This window comes from Buceros rhinoceros, unplaced genomic scaffold (assembly GCF_000710305.1).
Source record: "Buceros rhinoceros silvestris isolate BGI_N320 unplaced genomic scaffold, ASM71030v1 scaffold31278, whole genome shotgun sequence".
Lineage (NCBI taxonomy): Eukaryota > Metazoa > Chordata > Aves > Bucerotiformes > Bucerotidae > Buceros > Buceros rhinoceros.
The window spans coordinates 1,162-3,578 of record NW_010426156.1 but is presented as its reverse complement, the minus strand read 5'-3'; the positions used below and the strand labels follow the sequence as shown (position 1 = coordinate 3,578).

Below are 2,417 nucleotides of genomic sequence, written 5' to 3'. Positions count from 1 at the left end.
CGTCTGTCTATCTGGCGGGGGTCTTGGCAGACCATGCCAGTGCCACGGAGTTAACTGAGGCTTAGCAAGAAACGCCTGTTTTGGTGACCAATCGCTGCACCTCTGACCGGGCACGCAGGAGGGTCACGCTGCTTCCACTTGGAAAGTTTCCTGTTGCTTTATTTCAAACTGACTAAAATCACCCATAACGCCTGATGAAAAGAGCTGTGGATTTTTTTTTTTTATTTTATTTCTGTGTTTAGTGAACTCTTGAGTTCTCGCTTGGTTTTGTTTGTACACTTAACTGTTACAGGTGGAAAACAAACGCCTTTTCTGTGTGTGTTTTGTCAACCCAGCCTGTGCTCTCAGCTTATCTAAAACTGTTCTGTTACTATTGCTGCCGTATTCAAAATCATGTTTGTAAAGGAGGGGTCTGGAAGAATTTTGTTTTTCTGAGCACTGCAAATGTTGTCGCTCTTGTGGTCCTGCGATAAACCCCAATATGCCAATATTTGAATAATAGCTTGGAGCAAACAGGCTTTGCCTTCCCCGATCTGTTCCTGGTGCCTTCCCCCCGGCCTGCGCCTCCCTGCTGCCCTCGCTCGTCCTGTCCTCCAAAACCTCCAAATTCCTGTGTCCAGGGGGGTCGTTCTGTGCTGCCTAAGCCACAGCGCTCAAAGTAAAGGCCTCCTGGGCTGGAATTTCGACTTTTCAAGCGATGCTACCCCCAGGGCTCCCTGCAGTGATGTTCTAAGCCACTCGTGGGTTCGTTTCTGTTTTGAAGTTCTGCCCTGTTCCCGAGGATGTCACTTACCGTGTTTGCTGTGCTGTGAGCCAGTGGAGGACCGAGCTCGCTGGTGTTGCTGGGGACAGATCAGTGCCTCCAGGAATGAGCCGACCGTGGGGCACTGGGAGCCCCTAAGCTCGGGGTGGATGTTTGAACAGAGCTCAGAGCAAGCCCTGCCTGTTGTAAAAGCTCTTTGGGATACAAAATTTATCTATCTGCTTTGTTTTTCCATCCTTGCCGCTGGTTTCAGCGAGCCTCGAGCCGTGCGAGTACCCTAAACCCCCTTGGAGACTCTCTTGCTTCCCCGTCAGCAGTGACCTCTCCTGGGTGACAGCTCTGCCAGCGCCGGGTGTACGGTCAGGGCCGAGGAGGAGAACCACAGAGCTGAGCATGGCTGCTCTGGGCCCCAGCACCACCGCAGCACTTGCTGGGCCCCGTCCTGGCTCAGGAGCACCCCTGGCTGTGCTCCACGTGCCAGGCTTCAGCTGAGACTTGCTCCTTTTTTCCCTCTTTGGCTGCTGCAGTTGTACCTGTGCCCATCTTGCAGCTCCCACCAGCTGAAACACAGCCGTGTTTCGCAGCTCGATCTGCCTCTGGGAGAAACTGTCTGAAAACACAACCCTGTCTGCGTTTCTTGCCCGGGTTTGCTGACCTCTCTAGAGCTGCCCCTGTGCTGCTCCAGCAGCCCACACCCCGTGTCAGACCCTTCTGAAGGGAGAAACCGCTGAAACCGAGAAGCAGATGGGAGCTGCTGGGATTTTCAGTAGCCTCTTTGGTTTTAATAAAAACTCCCACGAGTCTCCCCTGCCTCCTGAGACGCCTAGTAAAGGCTTTTGAGGCAACATGGACTTGTACTCTGAGCAGCACTGAGCAAACCAGGAGCTCAAGCACTGATAAAAGGGAAGCGAGTGTCCCCACTGCGCGTGGCAGCAGCCTGCCCGCAGCCACCTGCCTGCTGCCTTTCTAAAGAACCACGTCCACAACTTCAGCCCTTACTGGGGAACCTGGAACTTTTCTCAGACGGCCAGATAGCGTGTTTAATCTTTGGGAGCAAAAGCAGTTTCCTGGTGGCCTCAGCAGAAGGTGGCATAAGCCATTTTCTCCATGTGAGCTCTGTTGAACGAAGAGCCTGCCTCGCTACTGGATGCCAACACGGGGCTCAGCACCTCCCAGTCTGCCGAGCCTGTTCCTCAACATCCATCTGTATCTCCAGACCAGAATAAGGCCACGTATCTGAACCCCGGATCAAGTTCGTCTGTGGAAGACCTGGACCAGTTTGGGGCTGGGAGGTGGTGGCGGGTTGCACGCGCCATTTGTGGTTTTCCCCAGGGATGCTCATAGGCTCTGAGCGTCCCAGGTATCAGTGTGACCCGTCACCCCTCACACCAGTAAAGAGGGAAATGCTGGTTTGGGCAGAGTCTGGATTTTGTGGTCTCACCCCCCCACTCAGTACAAACTTCCAGGAGAACGTGAGGCGGGTCTTACACTGCTCCCAGCAGAAGCTCCTTTCCCCAGTATCTGGACACCCTTAGCTGACCTTCTGAGGAAAAAATGGTGCGTGCAGAGGCGGGAGCTGGTTTCCACTCTGGCTGGTGGAACTAACTTCATCCAGCATCTTCCGAAGAGGAGGCAAACACGTCATCAGCCCTGT

General features: G+C 53.9%; 1 protein-coding gene across 1 annotated transcript in view; it reads left to right on the top strand.

Moving 5' to 3' along the window:
• The window catches only part of HEATR6 (HEAT repeat containing 6), a 15,303-nt gene extending 15,238 nt beyond the window's left edge, over positions 1-65 (top strand). The window contains exon 20 of the mRNA XM_010141365.1: positions 1-65. Coding sequence (XP_010139667.1) covers positions 1-65 — 65 coding nt within the window.
• The last annotated feature ends 2,352 nt before the right edge of the window (positions 66-2,417 follow it).